Source organism: Onychomys torridus, chromosome 19 (genome assembly GCF_903995425.1).
Source record: "Onychomys torridus chromosome 19, mOncTor1.1, whole genome shotgun sequence".
In the NCBI taxonomy this organism is placed as follows: domain Eukaryota; kingdom Metazoa; phylum Chordata; class Mammalia; order Rodentia; family Cricetidae; genus Onychomys; species Onychomys torridus.
The window spans coordinates 45,958,286-45,978,496 of NC_050461.1; the positions used below are offsets into that span (position 1 = coordinate 45,958,286).

The following is a 20,211-nucleotide window of genomic DNA, read 5'->3' on the forward strand; positions in this document are numbered from 1 at the left end:
ACAGTTCTGTTGTTTTTTTAAGATTTAAATTTTTTTGAGTGTTTTCCTTGATTGTATATGTGGATCCTATGTGCCTGGCGCCTTCAGAAGTCAAAAGAGGATGACAACCCCTGGAACTGCAGTTACAGATGGCTCAGTCACCATGTGGATGCTGGGAATTGAACCTGGGTCCTCTGCAAGAGTATCAAGTACTCTTACCCACTGAGCCATCTCTAGCCCCTGGCTACATAGTTAATTCACATAATTCTGCTTGGAGTCTACATTGTTTTTTGTAGAATTGTTAAGTTAAATGAAGTCATGTGTTGAACCACACTGGTACCCTTTGATGTTCTACGTTCTGAAGATCAATCATTGATCAGATTCTAATAGGGTTAGAGGAGGAGCCAACCAACAAGCCAAAACTGGGTACTGCCCCATTAACAACAGTTTACTGATTCCTTGCAAATACCACACTTGCTTATGATAGAATTTTTCACACGATGGAATTGATAACTGGGTTTTTTCACTTTCATGAAAATAGTTGTCTGGTAACATAAATGGCTTCTGCATCAGTCCCACAAACAAGACAGGGACCTAAAACATCCAAACTGTTTACAGACAGAGTCCTGCTGGGAAGCAAGCTTGTGATTTCAATTCGGTCTTTGGCAGGATCTGTGCTGAGCCAGGAACTTATTAGAGACTGGTGAACACTGGCCTGGTTACTTATACTATGAGATAGGAAAGTACTGCTTCTTCCTCCTGTGAGAAGAAAAGAGAAGGAGAAAAACCATTAAGAACATGTCCAAGGCAACTTGTAATACAGAAATGTTTATTGGGGCTCAGGATTCCTCTGAAGCAGTAGTTGTGTTTACATCCTGATCCACAGAAAGAGACACTTGGGAATGGCCTTTGCTTTTGAAATCTCTAGGCCATCCCTAGTGACATAGCCTGTCTAACCAGGCCACACCCCCTTATCTTTCCCAAATAGTTCTACCAACTGGGGACCAATCACTCAAATATATGAGCCTATAGTGGCCATTCTCATTTCAACCACAAAGACTAACTTCATATCACTAAACACAAAGCCTCTGTGGATATTACAAAAAGGTAGTAATTCCAGTGTAGTTAACTCCATTAAATCAGGGTTATGTGGGGCCTGAATAAGCACAAGATGATAAAAAAAAATGCTATTAACTCATCTTTTTTTATTTTGTTTTTTTGTTCTTTGAGATGGGGGTCTCTCTATGTAGTTCTGGCTGTCCTGAACTACTTACATAGACCAGGCTGGCCTCAAACATTCAGAGATTTGCCTACCTCTGCCTCCGGGTGCTGGGATTAAGGGAGTGTCCACTACACCCAGTTTCTATCAAGTCCTCTTAAAATATTTTATTACATTTATTATGTGTGCGTGCATGATGCATGTAGCCACAACCAAAGGAGAAAGCAAAAGGAAAGGTTTGTTTTAATTAATTATGTGTACGTGTATGTAGAACATAGAGATCAGACGATATCTTGTAGGAATCAGTTCTCTCCTCCATCACAGGGGTCCTGGGAATCAAACTCGGGTGTCAGCCTTGGTGACAGTACCTTTACCCGCTAAGCCGTTGCACTAGCCACATGTCATCTTTTTGACTAAGAACTTGTTCAGTGTTAGTAAATACTAAACATCTGAAGGGAAAATATGGATACCAAAGTTGTAGTCTTAAGGAAAAACAGAAATTTAGTTGTTCCCATTTTTCTGTTTTTATTGTCTTAATGAAAAATTGCAGAGAGGTGTCATAAACAACCAAAAATAAGGAAAAAAGAACCCAAAGTATACACACAAATTTAAGTTCCTCACTTGGGAGGTGAAGGATCTCTGTGAGTTCAATGCCAGCCTGGGCTACATAGAGAGAACCGGTCTCAAAACCAACCAAACTAAAGAAAGGTAAAGTTCCTAGTTCAAATGAATGAATTTATAGGGGCCCAAGAGATGGCTCAGTTGTTAAGAACACATACTGTTCTTGATCTGTGTTCAGTTCCCAGCACCTAAGACAGATGGCTCACAACAACCTATAACTCCAGCTTCAGGGCATCTAAATCCCTTTTCTGGTCTCTGCTGCCAACTACACATATATACACATACATAAATATAAACACACACAATACACAATTAAAACAAATCTTTCTTTTTGCTTTACCCTTTGGTTATTTTATGTGTCTGGGTATTTTGCCTGCACATATGTTGGTACACCATGTGTGTGCCTGGTACATGGAGACCAGAAGAGGCCATTGTATCCCCTGGAATTACAGGGTCCTCTGGAATGCAGCCAGGGCTCTTAACTGCTGAATCCTCTCTTCAGCCCTTCCTCTTTATTTTTTCTTGTTTGTTTTTGTTTTGAGACAAGGTCCCATGTAGCCCAGGCTGGCCTCAAACTCAAGTCTGTAGCTTAGGATGGACTTAAACCGATCACCCTGCCTGCCTCCACCTCAACTGCTGGGAGGTTCCTGTCTTGCCCTTCTCCTTGATCCTCCTGGTCTACCTACCCCTCTATACAGTAATTTTGTGTATTTTTCAGAGTTATTTTCCACTGTGGTCAGTGCTTTTAACCAGCTAGAATATGCCCTAGAGAGATGGCCTCTGTGGGCACTGCACACACTGGATCCCCTGAAACTGGAATTACAGACATACATGCAGGCAAAAGACTCATACATGTCAAAAAAAGTGAATCTACAACAAAAACAAAAACACAAGAAAATGTGAGCCAGTTTGGTGTCACATACCTTTAATCCTAGCACTCAGGAGGCAGAGGCAGGTGGATCTCTGTGAGTTTGAGGCCAGCCTGGGCTACATAGCAAGATCCTGACTCAAGTTGAGATTTAAAAGATCCTGAAGCAGCACCCAGGAACTTTACCTTGGTGAAAGAGAGAAGACTTTTCGGGTCCATTCGTGGAGGCATCCCAATGCCAGAGGGATCCATCTTCAGAGCAAGTAAACAGATGATCCGGGTTGGATGGGTGGAAGTGGACCTCCCACACTAAGAGACAGAGGGAATCGATTGTAATAGTCCATGAAATGGAAGTTCAGCGACTTAACAGTCACACATTTTCTGGCTCTCTCCAAAAGTACTGGCTTTTTTCTGTTTGCACGTTTGTCACCAAAAGATTACATTCTATCACTTTTTACCTTTGAAGCCCTTGATTTTCAACTGACTTCAAAGTTTATAGTTCCCCAGCTCATTTGCACAGGAATAAGCTACTTGATTTTTATCTATTAGTGTGATTCTAGCATCTGGGAGACAGGTTTGTCTTGAACTCCTAATCCTGCTGCCTCTGCCTCCCAGCTGCTGGGATCCCACATGCCTGGCTGACCATTTCTTAAACAGGGTCAAGCTGCAGTACTGGTTTGTTTCCTTTCTTGTGTTTCTATTTGAGCAAAGGCCAGAAGAGGGCGTCAGAACCTCTGGGACTAGAGTAATCATTACAAGTTACAGCAGTGGCGTATTTCTTTAGTCCCAGCACTCAGGAGGCAGAGCCAGAGGGATCTCTGTGAGTTCGAGGCCAGCCTGGTCTACAGAGTGAGTTCCAGGACAGGCACTAAAACTACATAGAGAAACCCTGTCTCAAAAAAAAAAAAAGTTATGAGTCAACACATGGGTGTTGGGAATAGAACATGGGTTCGCTGGAAGAACCATCTTTCCAACCCCTTGATTTTTTTGAATAATGAAATGATAAACAAAGAGTCCCTTTCTCAAAAAGCAAACAGGAAACAAAAGGATCAGTTGGAGCTTGGGCTATAGCTCAGGGGCACAGCAGAGCACTTGATGAGGTCCTGGCCCAGTCCCCAGTAATGAGGAGTGGGAATCTGTTTTATCAGAGTGGTGGCTCATGCCCGTGATCTCAGCACTTAGGAAGCCAAGGCAGGAAGACTGGTAAGGTGGAGTCCAGTCTGGGCTACACAGTAAGCACCAGGCTAACTTAACCTGGCTAACCCATCTCAAACTCCACAAAACTAATTAATTAATGAGCAAATTAGCAAATGTGAAGTGATAATTTTATACAGAACAACCAGTAATCTGACAACACGCAACAGGACAGTTTGGCCCATTGACTCTATTTCTAAAAAAAAAAAAACAAAAACAAACAAATGAAAATCAGCTCAGTAAGATGGGTAGTAATAGTGCATGCGCCTTTAATCTCAGTGCTCGGGAGGCAGAGGCAGGCAGATCTCTGAGTTCAAGGCCAGTATGGTTTAGAGTTGAGTTCTATGACAGCTAGGGCTACACAGAGAAACCCTGTCTCAAACAACCAAAGGAGGGAAAAAAGAGCATGCAGTAATACTGCAGTTCTAGATATGATGAAACATTAAAGAGCTTAAACACAGGAAAGGAATGCCTAGCTTATACTATGTAGATATTAACAGCTTTGATGTGAAATGATCCCTATGCATCATTATATGCTTATGTGAGTAACTCATCCAACAGAAACCTTCTGCATCTCCATAATACTTACTTTCAGCCTCGTGAGCCTTAAGTAAAGATACGGGCATGGTGCCTTGTCTAACATCCCAAATACTCAACATCCCGTCCTGGCCACCAGTAGCTACAACATGCTGCTGGTTGGGATGTCTGTCAACACAGTGGAGTGGCACTCGGTCACCAGTCCTTTTAAAGAAGATAGGACAATATCAAAGATGTGTGAAAGGACAATTTATCTTTGCATAACAAGAAACATACTTCATTTTATTAACCAAATGATAAAATTATGTGGCTGGAGATGCTAAATATTAGTGATGCCAAAAATTTTTAACTAAATTAAATATACTTATAAATAATAAAGTTTTAGAATTAAAGGCTACAATTACTCATTGTTCAATTTGGAAACACGGGAAGCAAAATAACAGAATGGTAAGATGTGTAAGAAAGATTTCCATTGAAAAGTACGTGTCAAGCTGAAGAGCTGGCTCAGCAGTTACTCACAGGTGCAACTCCAGAGACCTGAGTTCAGTTCACTGCACCCATATCAGTGGCTCACAGTCACCTGCAACCCCAGCTTCAGGAGCACCCTATAAACCTGTCCTGCGGGTACCTGCAATCATATGTACATAGCCACACAGACACATACAGTTTAGCTAAAAATAAATTTAAAAATAAAAATATGTATAAATTACACCGACTGTTTTATGCCTATGCTCTGAATTAATTTATATTTTTAAAAGTCTGATACTGCATTTCAGTTTCTTGAGAAAGCAGCAAAGGTTATACATCTAGAAAGGGGATTTCAGCTCTGAAAAAATTATCTTGAATTATATTTTCTTCTGAAATCACATCTATAGTGTATTTTACTCACTACCAATACAATCATTTGATAAAACAGCAACAAGCTCTCTGTTCAACAGTATACACTTCAAATATATAAGGCTCTGAATCAATACAACAAACACTTGCTGAATTTAGGATGGCAGAATCAACTCTATCACGTTATCCTTGCTTTATCAATTGAATCATGCACCAGTGTCTCTGAAATGCATTGAAATGCAAAGTTGGGGGACAGGAACAAAATGGCTCAGCAGTTAAGAGCACAGACTGCTCTTCCAGAGGACCTGGGTTCAATTCCAGCACCCACAGGGCAGCACACAAGTGTCTATAACTCCAGTGCCAGGGAGTCCAGTGCACTCTTCTGGCCTCTGAGGCACGACATGCATGTGGTGTGCACATACACAAGCAGGCAAAACACCCATACATATAAAAATAAATTTAAAAAATGCAAAGTTGACTGCAGTTACCTACCAAACATAACTGTATCACCCCAATGAAGTGACAAGTCAAAACTTACAGTGATAGTATCTGACAGGGCTCACTTCCCTGTTGTCTGAAATCCCATATTTTTAGCTGTCCAATTGAGTTTACTGTAACGATCTCAGGAGTTCGAAGGAAGGTCACAGCATGGAGTGTGCTGCTGTCCGCATTATCTGCAAGTTTCAGAAATGGTAGTAGGTGTTAACAGGCCCTTCTAGAACACTGGTTGAAGCATTACAGTTTCAGAAATGGTAGTAGGTGTTAACAGGCCCTTCTAGAACACTGGTTGAAGCATTACAGTTTCAGAAATGGTAGTAGGTGTTAACAGGCCCCTTTAGAACACTGGTTGAAGCATTACAGTTTCTAATGACTCAGCATACTTTTAAATGGAGAAATGGATAGTAAAATGCATGCCTAGATGTTCTCTTCCTCTCTCTGGTAGAGAGCATCACTCACAGGGCAGCTGTTTTCTAAATGCAGGGCTGATTTACCATTTTGTTTTTCTATTTCCTCTCAAGATTGCTATACTGTGGGGCTGGAGAGATGGCTCAGAGGGTAAGAGCACCGACTGTTCTTCCAGAGGTCCTGAGTTCAATTCCCAGCAACCACATGGTGGCTCACAACTATCTGTAATGAGATCTGGCACCCTCTTCTGTATACATAATAAATAAATTAATGTTTAAAAAAAGATTGCTATACTGAAATTTCTTTTTAATTTTTATTTTATTTATTTATTTTTTTTTCAAGACAGGTTTTCACTGTATAGCCTTGCTGTCCTGGAACTCACTCTGTAAACCAGGCTGGCCTTGAACTCACAGCCTCTGCTCCCAGGGTGCTGGGATTAAAAGCATGAGCCACCACTGCTTGGCTTTTTATAATTTTTTTTTCTTGGATTTCCTGAAGTGTTTAGACCTGAGGCCCATGATACATACTTCCAAACTTAACTTGTACCACTTCTGTACATTGCCAGCAGGCAGCAGCCCTTAGCAATTAAACAAGTGTTATAGCTCAGAAATTAAACAATTAGAACAAAGAACACAAGAAACTGATGCCTGGGTGCAGTCCTTGGAGATTCTCATCTAAGAGGTCTAGAGTGGGGGACCAAGACTCTCCTCAGGCAAGTCTGAGGGAAGCAGTTAAGAACCACCTCACTAGCACAGGTCTAAACAGCACCGGAGTCTACCATCCCCGCTGCTAAAGATACCTAACCTCTGTTGCTATGCATTCAACACTCTGCAATCGGATCCCAATTGACCTTTCTAGCTTCACCATTCACCTCTCCAATAACAAATATCTAATGTCAGCTCACCATATACTTTGTCATTTGCTTTCTGGTTACCACCTGACTATTACCATGCTATTCCCCCTTTTGTGGTGTATCATATTTTAGAATTGTTTATGGTGCAGAATCAAGAATATATTATTTGCCACTTGCTCCACAATTATGTGATAATTCCTTCTAGCTAAAAACAAAACACCACCACCTTATAATAATCTTTCTGCTTTTTTAACTGTCTTATGAAGGGACGCCGCCGTGTGTATTTTCACACTCTTTAAACACTTAGAACCATGTTTACTTAGTTCAGTCACTATGCAGTGGATAGAAGAAATAGGATTACCCTCACCTATCGTTCTTACAGCCTCCTTGTGGTCGACTCTGAAGAGATTGATTCGCCCGTCCTCTCCAACAGTGACAATCTCTGGGTTGTCGCACACAATCCCTGTACACGGCGCACTGCCGTAGGAAGGACTGCCGGGACCTGTATGGTGGTGAGCTGCCGGCCATTGCTGACTGACTGACAGGGTCTAGGCATCAGAGATGAGCACACTATTAACCAGAGCGAAGGTCAAAGGAATGAGCCCCTCTCCCCAGGGATTTTGGGTTTTTTGAGATAGGAATTCCAAGTGTTTGGGGTTGTAAGTGAGCCACCATGCCTGCCTAATTACAGTATTTTGTGTGTGTGTCTCATGTCCTTGTAGAAGAAAGAACAATTCTCCCTATTTCTTTGAATTTGAGCATACTGATGTTTAGAAAGTACTTCCATCAAATTTCTGTACATACTAACTAGACTCACCACTTTATCTCAAACTAATGATTTTTGTTACCAGGTAGCTGAATGTTCAAATATTTTTTTTTTAATTTATGGGAATAAAATAATATATAAGGGACTAACCGCTACATCTTTTTCTACATGTTTCCATTAAGAAATGGTGGCACACGCCTTTAATCCCAGCACTCGGGAGGCAGAGCCAGGTGAATCTCTGTGAGTTCAAGGCCGGCCTGGGCTACAGAGTGAGTTCCAAGACAGGTACCAAACGCTATACAGAGTAACCCTGTCTTAAAAAACAAAAAAGAAAAAAAAAAAAAAGGAAACTAATTAAAGCTGGGCATGATGGCACACACCTTTAATTCCAATACTCATGAAACAGAGGCAGGTGGATCTCTTAGTTTAACGCCAGCCTAGTCTACATAGTGAGTTCTAGACCAGTCAGAGGTACATAGTGAGCTCCTGTCTCAAACAAAAAGTGTGTATATGTGTGTGTGTGTGTGTGTGAGAGAGAGCGCGTGCGCCTGCCTGAGTTTATGTGTACCACATATATGCAGATGCCTGCTCAGGCCAGAAAGGTACATTTGATCCTCTAGAGTTGGAGTTTTAAGCTATTGTAAGGCACCTGGGATGGGTGCTGGGAATGGAACCAGGTCTTTAGGTCCTCTGAAGACCTGGTCTACCCATAAAAACAGCTGTCACCACCTCCTTCGTGGTATTTAAGCTAGAAGCTGAGCATGCATACATGCTTGCTTACTCACTTTCTCCCTTCGACCCTGTAAGACTATCAGAGGCGCTGACAAAACACTACAGGAAAACTGCCACCAGCAGATGTTGGAGCTAATAAACAGTTTATTTAAAGGATTCCAATTTCCGTAGAGGCAAACGTAAGCATGATGTAGACTTCATCAAAAAGTAATATGGGGCTGGGGGTAAAGCTCAGTGCAAGAATGCATGCTTTGACCCTCATCAACCCCTAAAAAGTGGACAGTATCCTCTCCTATTGTGACTTCTTTTTGAGGTAAGGTTGTGCTGTGTTGTCCAGGCTAGTCTTGAGCTACTGTGATCAAAGAATTCTTTTCTCTCAACCTCTGGAAATGTGGAGGCTCCAGGAAGTGTGCCCATGACTGACTCCTTTCATGTTTAAACACTGTAAAACACTATGGATTCATTACACACAATCTTCTGTAAGTCTCCTCAGGAATAATTAAAATACAAATAAGTAAATAAAATACAAGAAGTAAACAAAGCCGGGCGGTGGTGGCATATGCCTTTAATCTCAGCACTCGGGAGGCAGAGGCAGGCAGATCTTTGTGAGTTCGAGGCCAGCCTAGTCTCCAAAGCGAGTTCCAGGAAAGATGCAAAGCTACACAGAGAAACCCTGTCTGGGGGGGCGGGGGCGGGGGAAGTAAACAAAAAAGTTTACTTTCCCAAGGAAAGTTCCTTACCTGGTTATTTGGATGGTGAAGGAACACGGTTACACATCCCGTTGACGATGCAGCTACAATTCTTTCCTGGTCAAAAAACTAAACAGAAAATGTCTGCATATTACTATAGATTTGGAAATATTAATGAGAAAAATGTCCCTTACGTCAACTTGACTAATAGCAAATCCTGTAAGAATTTAAAGAATCAAACAGCCTATAAACACTAAGCAAATGAGATGTCTTAACATCTGAAAGTAAAAAAAAATTTATATAAATTAGGAGTATTTTCATGAAGGATGAATAGTAAGTTTAAAATTTTACTCCATATTTTTAATTTTGGGCTCCAATGATAAAAGTTTAGAAATGTCTTATTCCTAAGCATAGGCAGCTTTTTACTGACTAAAATGCATGGCATCTGAATTCATATAGAATTTTTTTTGATGAGAGGGGAGGGGCTCTCTGTTGCCCACACTCATCTTGAGCTCCCATTACTTCAGCTTCCTGAGGAGTTGGGACTACAAGCATCTGTCACCTGTCCAGCTTTGAAAATTTATTACTGGTTCTGAGATCTTTTTAAGTAACGTAAGTTCTCTGCGTCTTAATAAACCTTGAACATGGAAACACGAATTATTACCAAGTTGCTAAAGCAACCATAGAAGAACAACCCTGCACAATATTTTTTATATGTGTTCAAAAGACACCATTCTCATCTATCTGATTAGCGAGGTAGCACAGTGAACAGTACTTGAGGGCTGGGATACATACATTCATAGGTAGAGAGCACTTCCCTAGCACATGTGAAGTCCTGAGATCATCCTCATCACAACTCATAATAAAACATGACTCACAGACATGCAATGCAAATTAACATACGTGTATAAAACTCACCAAATAGCGTTTGGCACATAGATGGGCAAATACTATTGTTACTTTCTTTGAGATAAGGTTTCACTACGTAGCCCAGGCTGGCCTTGTGATCCTCTGCCTCTGCCTGCCATGGACTGGAATTAGAGGCTTGCGCCACTAGGCCGGGCATGAGCAACTAATTTTAAAACTGAGTGACCTGAATTCACTTTCTTAGCCACACTTCTGTCACTAAGTGCCTGAACAATGATGTGGCAAATTACAATTCAGAGGTTAGTGTCCCGTAAACCAGGGGTGAGAGCAGACAAACTATAAGGTACTACATTACCTCTAAATGTATTCTCAAATTTCCAAAGTTAGCTTTGGGGGACAACTCAGATTTACCTGCAAATCCATGACATCACCATGATGTCTGATATCGCACAGTAATTGATGGTCTCCTTCAAACCCTCCGTCAGAATCCAAATTTCCAAAATCTCCAATAGACCACAGTGAGACGCAATTTTCCTGCAAAGCAGAAAGTTTTATCTTGGGGTGACGAAAAATGTCAACTCTAGGAAAGCAAAATTCAGATTGCCTTTCGGGCGACCTTGCTTCTTCAAAAGCATCTCAGACAAACGGTATGGTAAGAGCCGGAAAAGATCAGAGATGTGGCCTGGTTCGGACGGTATGGCTACACACTTGGTGGGGGTTTAAAACCAGATCCGAGGCTCAGATACACCACCAGGGCTCTCAGGTAGCAGGCAGCCAAGCAGGAGACGGGCAAGCCAGAGGCTGCGTTCGCGCGCCAGCGCGGGGGGCGTGGAGCAGAGCAGCCGGGGCCGCCCCGGACCGGGTACCTCATTGTCCCAAGAGCCCGTAGCGAAGGTCTCGGCGGTCTGCAGGCTCCCGGAAGGCACCGGCCGCCAGCGGGTTTTGCTAATTTTCTGAGACACGAACTTAGCATAAATTTCCTCCATGCTGAAATCTACTTGAAGGTTCAGCAGAAAGCACACTGCGCGCCCCTCAAGCCCGCCCCTTCCTGCGCAGTTCTGATTGGATGAGACTTCACGAGGGAGACGGTGGCTGCAGAGAGCCAATTCTCGACAGCAGTAGGACGCGCCAGCCCCTGGACTGAAGGAATCTGATGCTCACTCTGCATCTGAACAAAGACCGGACACCTAAAACCTTCAGCAACAAGACATTTCTAAGGCGAAATCAGTCTAGGAACACTGACGATATACTATTTGTACAATAACTGTGTAATAATGCCAGAAGTTTGTTTTATTTAGTTTTTTCCTTCTTTATAAAAAAACTTTATTATAAAAAGGTTGCAAATAGGGTTGGGGATTTAGCTCAGAGGTAGAGCGCTTGCCTAGCAAGCGCAAGGCTCTGAATTCCATCCTCAGCTCAAAAAAAGAGTTGCAAATAAAAAAAAAAATCACACACCAAAATTAACTTGACCCAAAGACGATACAATCCAATGAGCTTCTATACATTTAGCACAGCCATTCAGAAGCTGTGGAGCTTCATACTGGATTTTATACTTCCACTATCTAATATATATTTATTTTATTATTGAATATATTTTTAATGTACTTATCCACCACCAAGCCCCCAAAAATCCATGACAGATTCAGATATAGGAAAACAATTAGATTTATTATTCTTTTTGACAAATCTTTAAAAATATTTAATTATTTTTGTTTTTGTTTTTGGAGTCAGGGTTTCTCTGTGTAGCTTTGTGCCTTTCCTGGAACTCACTCTGTACACCAGGCTGGCCTCGAACTCACAGAGATCCGCCTGCCTCTGCCTCCCGAGTGCTAGGATTAAAGGTGTGCACCACCACCGCCTGGCTTAATTTTTTAAAGAGACTTTTAAATTTTATGTATGTTTGTGTCTATTGTGTGTGTTCACGCCTGGTGGTGAGGCCAGAAGAGGGGGTTAGAGTCCCCAGAACTGGCGTTACAGAAGGTTGTGAACTGCCATGTGGGTGCTAGGAAATGAATTCAGGTCCTCTGGAAGAGCAACGTGTATTTTTAACTGCTGACCTATCTTTCTAGTCCTTAAAAGTACTTCATTTTTACCTTAAGTTATTCATATGTACATGTCTGCATGTGAGGGCATGTGAGGACATGTGAGGGCAGGTGCCTGAAGAAGCTCTGGATATCCTAAAGCTAGAGTTATTGGCAGGTGTGAGCCATACCTATGTGGGAACTGAGAAGCCAACTCTAGCCCTCCGGAAGAACAGCAAATGCTTTTAACTGCTGAGTCATCTCTCTAGTCTTGTCAGAGAAAAACCCAAGAGGAAAAAATTTTTAAAGAAAAATTGCAGGAGGAAACGTACCAGCCACAAGCACTTAGTGGAACTTGAGTGCACATAGAAAATGTTTTTAAAGCCTTAGGGCTGGAGAGCTTGCTAAGCAACTGGTAGCACTCGCTGTCCTCCAGATGGCCTGGGTTCAGTTCCCAGCATCTACATTGTCGCTCCCAACTATCCATTGGGACACACGTGGTGCACACACCTACATGCAGACAAAACCATGTCCTGCAGATCTTGGTCAGTTCGAGGCCAGTCTGGTCTACATAATGAGTTCCAAACAGCCAGAGCTATATAGTGAGACCCTATCAAAAACAAAACACTCATACACATCAAATAAACCTTAAAAAAATGTTTAACCCCCTAAGCCAGGACTGAGTGTATAGCTCGGGATTAGGATTCCAGTTAGCCACCTTGATGTGAGTGCCAGGAATTGAAGCCAGGTCCTCTGCAAGAGCAACCTGTACTCTTAACTGCTGAGGCATCTCTTTAGGCCCTCTGTTTAGTTTTGATACTTCTTTTTCTTGCTCTGTATACCTGGTCAGTTTACTTATACATGAAATTAATAATGTGTTTGCTGAGAACTGTGTCACCAGGCCCTGGATCCTAGTTCTGTGTTGCCTCTGAGCTGCTGGTAACACCTATAATATCCCTCCACTCCTTGCTACTTCTGATAGCCCTGTCTGCCCTTCAAGGAGCAATACCTCTGTGTACTTTCTTCTGATACCTCCAGCCCATGTTGTTATAACTAGACCCAGCACTACTAGCTAGAGATTCTAGATAATTTTAATCCTAGATTTCACGACTAGAATGTAAATTCTACATAATTTGAGAAGGACTTTTTGGTATACCTATTCTCCTTTATACTATAGGAATTCAAACCTGCATTGGCAGTTTCTTTAAAAGGGGTCGTGATACATTATGAGAGTTATCAGATTGTAAAGAGCTTGAGTTTTTTGTTTTTCAGCATGAAGACTGTTACCCAACCTGGCCATTTCTGTCCCCATACAATGTGCCAGTCACTGAAATGGTGGGTTTTGCAAGAGACAGTTTATGAGGTGACCAATCATTCACAAACGGTAATATCAAGTCTCCCAACGGCCTCACCTAAACCGAGGTTGGGTGATCGTTACAGTCTGAGGAGTGGGAAAAGGTAGCGATTAAAGCCATCTGTAACCATCATGACCCATACAGAAAAGCACAGTCAGATGAAGGTACCTAACAGCTAGGAGATTCTAGACTGACCTTTTACTCAGACTCGAAGAGAAGATAGTATTGGATAGGAAACAAACTAAAACTCGATGCTTGATCCTTAAAGTTGAAGAACACTGACATTTATTTATTTATTTATTTATTTATTTATTTATTTAAGAATTTTGCTTTTTAAAAAAAAAAGATTTATTATATACACAGTATTCTGTCTGCATGTATGCCTAAAAAGGGCACCAGATCTCATTACAGATGGTTGTGAGCCACCATGTGGGTGCTGGGAATTGAACTCAAGACCTCTGGAAGAACAGCCAGTGCTCTTAACCTCTGAGCCATCTCTCCAGCCCCAAGCACTGGCATTTATAGTGACAGGATCCATGAAAACAGATAATGAACATTTCAGACTGGAAGGATAGTGAGTGTTGCATTTGACTGAGTTTGGTAAGAACTGTAATTTGGACATTGCTCCTGAAGTCACAGCGCGGCACAGATGTCTTGTTTCCTTCCTGAAAGTTTACTGGAGTAATGGCTGCGTCTCAGTTTTAGTTAGCACACTCTGGATGCGGCAGGCAGTGTTTCCTGTCAACTTCTCAGAATCTAGCAAAGGTGGAAAGAATAAAACTAGTGTCCAGTCTCAGGGTGTAATTTGTGAGGCTTCCTCAGTTGAAACTCACACTTGGGTAGGAAGAATAACGCTGTCACCACAAGATACTTTGGTATTTTGTAACCAACTATAGCTCTCGGCTAGTCTTGCTCTCAACCAGAAAAACACCCCTACCCCCAAGTCCATGTCACAGTATTCTTCCACCTTGATTTTGCGCTTTCAGAGCTGAAAACAAACCAGAGCCGGAAAGTCTCTGCTTCGCCCAGCACCGTCTTTGTGACAGAGGCTGGCGGACTTAGCGCTGGAAGCGGGCCTTTGCCCTTGGGCTCGGTTAAAATGATTATTCTGGCCCCACCACACAAGCCTTGACTCTACCAGCCTAAATGTTAGTGCACCGGGTTGGGTGAGGCAGGACGGAGGGTAGCCCAACCATCTAGCAATCTGCACAGCCATAGGAGCAGACCCGCCGCTCGCAACAGCTGACGGAGCGGCGACTGCGGAGCCCGAAGCGGCGACACGCGTCGGCCCCGCCATCCCGCCGCCGCCGCCGCGCTGGGTCGGCCGGAGCTGCAGCCAGGAACGAGTGCCACCGCGCAGGACGCCACCCCGCCGCCGGCCGCAGGACGGAGGCAGGCGCCAGCCTCAGCAAGGGGAACCCAGCAGCGTTGACTCGCCCGACTTCGCCACGGTCACCCAGCACCGGCTGCCACCCACCGGCTCCCCGGACTCTCCAGGCCTCCCCCGCCGCCCCGCGCCTCCCCTCCGGCCCCGCCCGGCCGCACCCCGGGCTGCGCGGCGTCACAGAGCGCATGCGTGCCGCGGGGGATGCCGGGAGCGCGCAGTGGCGGCAGCGGCAGCGACGGCAGTAACAGCGGCCGCTCGAGCGGGGACAGCAGCGGGGCGGTGACCGTGTGGGAGGTGGTCTCACTCTTGGGCAAATTGCTGGGGACCGTCGCCGCGCTGAAGGTGGTTCTGTACCTGCTCCGGGTGTGCTTCGCGATGGCCTGGAAATCCGGCGGCGCCAGCCACTCGGAGCTAATCCACAACCTCCGCAGTAAGTGCCACCCCCGCCCGGCGTGGGCCACGGAGAAGGGCCAGGCCTGGACGCTGTCACACACACACACACCCCCCCCTCCACTTGACCGTCCGGAACGTTCGGTCTGCACCCCTGCGCCTGCTGGGAGGGCGTCTGTGCGCGGTTGCACCGGGAGTCCCGGGCGGCGTGCGTTTGCGGTCGGTCTCCTCCCCCGGGACCTGTGTGTCACTCGGCGCTGTGGACGGGAAGGGGAGAGAAGCCTCAAGGGGGCTGCTGCGGGTGGGACGGGGCAGTCGCCTCTTGGCGGGCTTGCGGGGGGACAGGGTGCGGCACAGGTGGCGGGGCTGTTGCTGGAGCCTGCCGTCCAACCGGCGAGGGGCGTGACTTCGGGGATGGGGAAGTGCGGGCTTGTGTTCCCGGTGACTGGGCTGGCACGGAGGGGCCGCCACCCTCAGCCCGCGGGTTCTCTCACTGTCCTCCTCGGGAGATTTATTCCCTGCGAGCTTTCTTCTGCCTCCCCCGCCCTCTGTTTTTTCCTTTGGAGGGAGATGCGGCTGTTTGATACCTGCCAGGGGAGGGAGAGGACGTTCCGAGTACTGCCGTTACGGGTGGGTGCTGGGAGCAGTCTCTCGGGCTGCTGTCCAGAGTATCGGCTCTTTGCGGGGGGCCAAGGGATTGATGGTCTGTTAGGGCTTGCTGTTCCTAAGAGACTCTTGATTGGAGCCTCTGGAGGTCCTGAATCCAGCAGACCATTGTGTATATAAAATGTTCTAACTTTTTCCCGGGACCGTCCTTTTCAAAAGCGTGTATGGAAAGTTTTAAAAAAGAATAGCATTCTCTGTAGTTATTGTATTCCTTCCTTTGATGATAGTTTTAGGGTGGAATGAATGCTGTGTCACGTAACCTTTTTAAATTGAAATAGAGCATTGTCTGGTTCAGAGGCTAAGGCGAACTACACCTTCATAGTCTCACTTTGGTCAGAATTCACGGTTCCTTCTGCCACCAATTAAAAAAAAATCATGGTTTTTCAGGGGAAGTTGTACTTTTTTTTTTCCCCCCGAACAATCACTGGTCATTAATATCCCTTTTTCTTGTACTTTTTTTTAAGAAAAACTTTTCATGTGTTTTCCTTACCTCTCAAGTCTATTCGTAATCACCTCAAGGGGCAGGAACCATAAAATTATTTTTAAAATAATAAAAATAAATACCTTTTATTGATGAAATTATTAAGGCCACTCCACGTAGTTAAAAGGGAGGTTTATTTTGTGGGGTAACTTACAAGTGAAGGGATAGGTAACAAGGTCGGGGAAAGGTACAGCACAGTCCGGCGGTGTTCTCTGGAGAACTCTGCTCGGTCTACCTCCAGCGTCCAGGGTCCCAGAAGCAAGAGCTATAAAAAATTTTGAATTTTCTCACAGTCAATACTCATTCTTTTCCCCAGGAGTGCCAATTCGGTGCCCGTTATATGCCGGGAGCTTTATAGAGAGCAAAAGGGTGAATGAGAGAAATAAGTAGGACTGTCCGGTACTTAATGTATTCATCATTGCAGTTTAGAAATAATACTTAAACAGAAGTAGATACTTAGTGCTTTGTGGTGCTTGAGTTTAAACCTGGTGTTTCAGGCACACTAGACAAGTGCCTTCCCATGAGTGTCTTGCCAGCCTCTAAAATTGAGGGCATTTCATTGAGGTCTTAGAAATGTCATCGTGCTGATATTGAAGTAAAGGGATCTGCAGATTGGAAGCCGGGGTTATGGGTTTTTTTTGTTTGTTTTTTTTTTTGTTTTGTTTTGTTTTTTTTTAACAAAGGTGTGCTCATGGTTTGCTTAGTTTTAATATTGTAATCGATTGATTTTGGTTGTGAGCCTAACCTTTAACAGCTGAGCCATCTCTCCAGCCCATGTAATCGATTGAAAGTATTTAATTTTTCTTTTGTATTTGAAGAAAGAAATTGTTTGATTTCTAGTTGATACATCATTTGTACACTTTGAGACTATAACGATAGATTCCTTGTCATTCATTGGCTTTGTTGTGGTAACTATTCTTTGGTAAATTTGAACAGTTTCTCCAAAGCTTGAGTATGCCTTCCAGTCCAGCAGAGCTGGTTCAACTGCTGGGGCTGGAGACTGTGTAGCTTACAAATTCTTTTTTGTTGTTGTTATTTTGTTTTGTTTGAGATAGGGTTTCTCTGTGTAGCTGACATGGAACTCTGTGATATAGACCAAGCTGGTCTGGAGCTCAGATCCACCTACCTCTGCCTCTAGAGTGCTGGAATTCAAGGCGATAACAAATTCTTAAGTTGTACATGTGCAGCTGTAAACCCAGGGACTACATAGAGGCAGAGAGTTGAAAATTACAAAGCTAAATCCTGCCACTGTTTTAGCTTTATCAGTTATATATTTTAAAATACAGTTTTAGAAAAAGTCTATAGTTGAGCTTTCTAGAACTTTCTTCATGGCTGACTCAGGGCTTGGGGGTTGATGATGGCAAACTTGTTTCTCATGCAGGCGCTCTTGCCAGGGCAATTTGGGCTGCCACCCTAGAATGATGGGTTGCTGGAGGGTAGTGATCTCTTTGTGACTGGTCCCCTTTCAGCAGTGTCTTCTTGGCTTGCACAGCCTTCCCTTTTGCTTTGATTTTATGAGGGGCATTTGCTTCTTGCTTGGATTTCCGTGTCCCATTCGTGTCCCATCCCGTCCCCCCACCCCTTTCTCCATGTAACAGCTTTGGCTGTCCTGGAACTCACTTGGTAGCCCAGGCTGGCTTCGAACTCACAGAGATCCCCCTGCCTCTGCCTCCTGAGTGCTGGGATCAAAGGCATGTGACTCCGTGTCATCTTTTACTATTTAAAACGCTACACTGGCCACTTAAAACAAGATGAGCAACTCCTCCTCCTCTTCTCAACTTGTTTTGTTTTTATTTGTAAAAAGAAAAAAAATACTTCAGTGCAACTCCTTAATGTATGGGTTATTTCTAATTTCTGTTTATGTTTCCTTTGTGCCCTTGACTGTTTCATTTTGCAAATATAATGTTTGTAGGATTACCATTCACCCATTGTATACTTGAATGCTTCCAAATACAATGTTTGAAGGATTATCAATCAGTAATGAATACTCGAATGCTTCCTCTTTATTGGTATTTGATTATTTATTTTTATTTTATGTGCATTGGTGTTTTTCCTGCGTGTGTGTCTGTGTGAGGATGTTGGAAGCCCTGGAACTGGAGTTACAGTCTTGAGCTGCCATGGGAGTGTTGGGAATTGAACCTGGGTCCTCTAAAAGAGCAGCAGCTAGTGCTCTCAATGCTGAGCTATTTCTTCAGCCTCATGCTTCCTCTTTGTTCTTTTTTTTTTTGGAGCTGAGGACTGAACCCAGGGCCTTGCGCTTGCCCTCTGAGCTAAATCCCCAGCCCCTGTTCTTTTATTTATAAAGATGTTCAGGACAGTGTCTCCCAAGCTAGCCGTGAATCTTTGGGCTCAATCATCCTTCTTCAACCTCTTGAGTAACTGGCCTACAGGCACTTGGCGTTGCATGCAGGGGGCATCTTCTATGTGCCAATCACTAGGGATAAAGGGAAGAGCAAAACAAATACCCACTCCTTTTTGTAGTTTTCTTCTACAGCAAGCAGCTAAGTAAAGTAAATAGTACCTCACAGAATGACCATTGTCAAAGCCTGGGACAGTGGGTTTGTAGTTGCTGGAGAGTTGCCTCACTAGTATATCCTTTGAGCAAAGGTTTGGTGAAGGGGCAGACCAGCCATGAGGATAGAGCTGAGGTATGAACAGCTCAGACAGAGGCAGTTGCAAGTGCTAGGTTTGGGTATGAAGTGTGGGAAAAAGACCGGCGAGAAGTCAAGTATAGAACCCCAGAGTTTTAGGCTTGGTAGCTGGGATGGTTTACTATTTCCTGGGTTGGAAATGAGTGAGTGAGTGAGTGAGTGAACAGCAGATTTTATTTTGGGTTGGCTGTGCAGAGAGAGGAGCAGATCAGGAATTTATTTGGGAGAAAGAACAGATTTGATTCATATTTGAATATATAAGATTATGATAATTTATAGTTGTTGAGTCCTAAAAACGTTTACTTTTTGTTGTTGTTGTTTCTGTTATTTTGGTGTTTTGAAATGGTGGCTTTTGTAGCCTACATTGTCCTCAAACTTGTGTAGTTGAGAATGCCATTGAACTTCTGATCCTCCTGTCTGTACTATGAAATGCCAGCTTTTTCCTCCCTCGTTCTGGGGATTGACTCTAGGGCCTCATGCATGCTAAGCAAGTGCTGTACCACTGAGCTGTATCCCTAGCACCTTTTTTTGAGTCAGGGTCTTGTGAACACACCGCAGGCTACAATGGCCTCAGACTGAAGGTGCTTGCAAATGTGCTTCCTGAGTACTAGGTTTACTGGTCTGTAGCATCATGCTGGCTCTAACAGGTTTACTTTTGCAAAGAAGTTCTTTGTCTGTCTGTCTTTCTCTTTCCTTCCTTCCTTCCTTCCTTCCTTCCCTTCCCCTTCTTCCCCTCCCCTTCCCTCTTCTTCCCCTTCCCCTCTCTCTTCTTCCCCTTCCCCTCCCTCTTCTCCCCCTTCCCCTTCTTCCCCTTCTTCACTTCCCCCTTCCCCTTCTCCCTCCCTCCCTCCCTGCCTCCCTCTCTCCCTTTCTTTCGGCTTTTCAAGATAGGGTTTCTCTGTGCAATTGCCCTAGCTAGCTGTCCTGGGATTTGATTTGTAGATCAGGCTGGCCTTGAACTCATAGAGATCCTCCTACCTTGCCTTCCAAGTGCTGGAATCAAAGGTGTGTGACACCACACCCCACTACAATGGTTCTCTTACCCCACTCACAGCATCTGTGCTTAGTTAGTGGTGTACCTAGTGGGAATGAACATTTTGTCTTAATAGCCCTTTACTCTTTACGTGCACATTAGATAAACATGACCAGCTCATAAGAGCCTAAGAAATTGGAGCTGTGTGTGTGTGTGTGT

The 20,211-nt window shown here is 44.0% G+C and overlaps 2 protein-coding genes across 3 annotated transcripts in view; one reads left to right on the top strand and one right to left on the bottom strand.

Moving 5' to 3' along the window:
* Positions 1-406: 406 nt before the first annotated feature.
* On the bottom strand, positions 407-11,106 carry Nup43 (nucleoporin 43). Its single transcript, XM_036168547.1, has 8 exons — positions 10,935-11,106; positions 10,480-10,602; positions 9,253-9,330; positions 7,382-7,562; positions 5,794-5,929; positions 4,471-4,622; positions 2,874-2,996; positions 407-738 (listed from the first exon to the last, which is right to left on the bottom strand). Exons 1-8 carry the CDS (start codon positions 11,052-11,054, stop codon positions 509-511), a joined length of 1,143 nt encoding a protein of 380 aa, XP_036024440.1. The 5' UTR covers positions 11,055-11,106; the 3' UTR covers positions 407-508.
* A 3,588-nt stretch (positions 11,107-14,694) lies between these two features.
* Pcmt1 (protein-L-isoaspartate (D-aspartate) O-methyltransferase) overlaps positions 14,695-20,211 on the top strand; it is a 34,009-nt gene continuing 28,492 nt past the window's right edge. Inside the window, exon 1 of one of the 2 annotated variants that reach the window (XM_036168853.1) lies at positions 14,695-15,261. In XM_036168853.1, the coding sequence (XP_036024746.1) occupies positions 15,033-15,261 (229 nt within the window). In that variant the 5' untranslated portion in view covers positions 14,695-15,032. The remainder of the gene's footprint in view (positions 15,262-20,211) is intronic. The other variant, XM_036168854.1, reaches the window with a different exon arrangement.

Bases quoted from the DNA above. Each gene is read 5' to 3' on its own strand.
- Nup43 (XM_036168547.1), bottom strand. From the start codon at position 11,054: ATGGAGGAAATTTATGCTAAGTTCGTGTCTCAGAAAATTAGCAAAACC. The intron at 10,603-10,934 runs GTACCCGGTCCG...TCTGCTTTGCAG, and splicing joins CGGGCTCTTGGGACAATGAG to GAAAATTGCGTCTCACTGTG. The intron at 739-2,873 runs GTAAAGTTCCTG...TTCTTCTCACAG, and splicing joins GTCTTCTCTCTTTCACCAAG to GAGGAAGAAGCAGTACTTTC.